The 797-nt window shown below is 52.1% G+C and overlaps 1 protein-coding gene across 1 annotated transcript; it reads right to left on the reverse strand.

The window, feature by feature from the left end:
- Positions 1-118: 118 nt before the first annotated feature.
- Positions 119-792, reverse strand: LOC103399388 (forkhead box protein B2-like; the record flags this gene model as incomplete). The annotated part of the gene is made up of 1 exon (XM_008338083.2): positions 119-792. A coding segment is annotated over one exon (579 nt), but the record flags the coding sequence as incomplete, so codon positions are not given.
- Between the last annotated feature and the right edge of the window lie 5 nt (positions 793-797).

Genomic DNA, 797 nt, shown 5'->3' on the forward strand with positions numbered 1-797 from the left:
CATGAGATGCGCAACGGAACTTTTTTTTGCGTTTTATTGTAGATATTTCTAGCAGTCCTGTTCTGTTTCTTTTCTTTCGCTGATAGGCCACTTGGTTATGAATAAAATATATTAAATTAAAACACAAAATATAATAATGATCATAATAATAATAATAATAATGTCCATCTTCATTGCATTCATTATTTTTAAATTACCCACAATTTTAACTGGTTAGGACAACAGAAGAGCCGGGTGTAAGTGGCTGCCTTTCCCTTCCAGCAGGTCACTCTTCTCCATCAGTGAGGACGGCGCGCAGAGCTGTGCCGACGCGGACTGCAGCCCAGTCAAGCCTAGCACGGCACCCAAGGACGGGGTTGGTTTGATGGGCACTGGGACAGCGGGCAAGGTTTGCCCGTTGGCATTGTGGTACAGGCCTTTTGTTGACACACCAAAGGGCGCGTTTTCGGGTGAAGATGGCATGGACACCCCACACATGGACTCTGACAGCATCCCGACGTGCGGCCACATGGAGTTGACCATGCTGCTGAGCTGCGGCGGCACCGGGTAACCCAGGTGATGCATGACAGAGGTGAGCGGGAGCCCACTGGCCATCACAACCTTGTAGTCCCGTCCTATGATGTTCTCGATTGTGAACGGGTGTTTAAACCCACCGGGCTGTGCGCAGGTGATGCTGCCGTAACCCTGGAAATTAGGCAGGCGGCCCACAGCGCCTGGGGGGCCGGCCGAGTGGTCGTGGTGGCCGTGAACTGCGCCCAGCTTGCTGCCAGGGTGGTGGTGATGGTGGTGGTGATGGT

The sequence above is a fragment of the Cynoglossus semilaevis genome, unplaced genomic scaffold (genome assembly GCF_000523025.1).
Source record: "Cynoglossus semilaevis isolate Cse_v1.0 unplaced genomic scaffold, Cse_v1.0 scaffold6243, whole genome shotgun sequence".
Lineage (NCBI taxonomy): Eukaryota > Metazoa > Chordata > Actinopteri > Pleuronectiformes > Cynoglossidae > Cynoglossus > Cynoglossus semilaevis.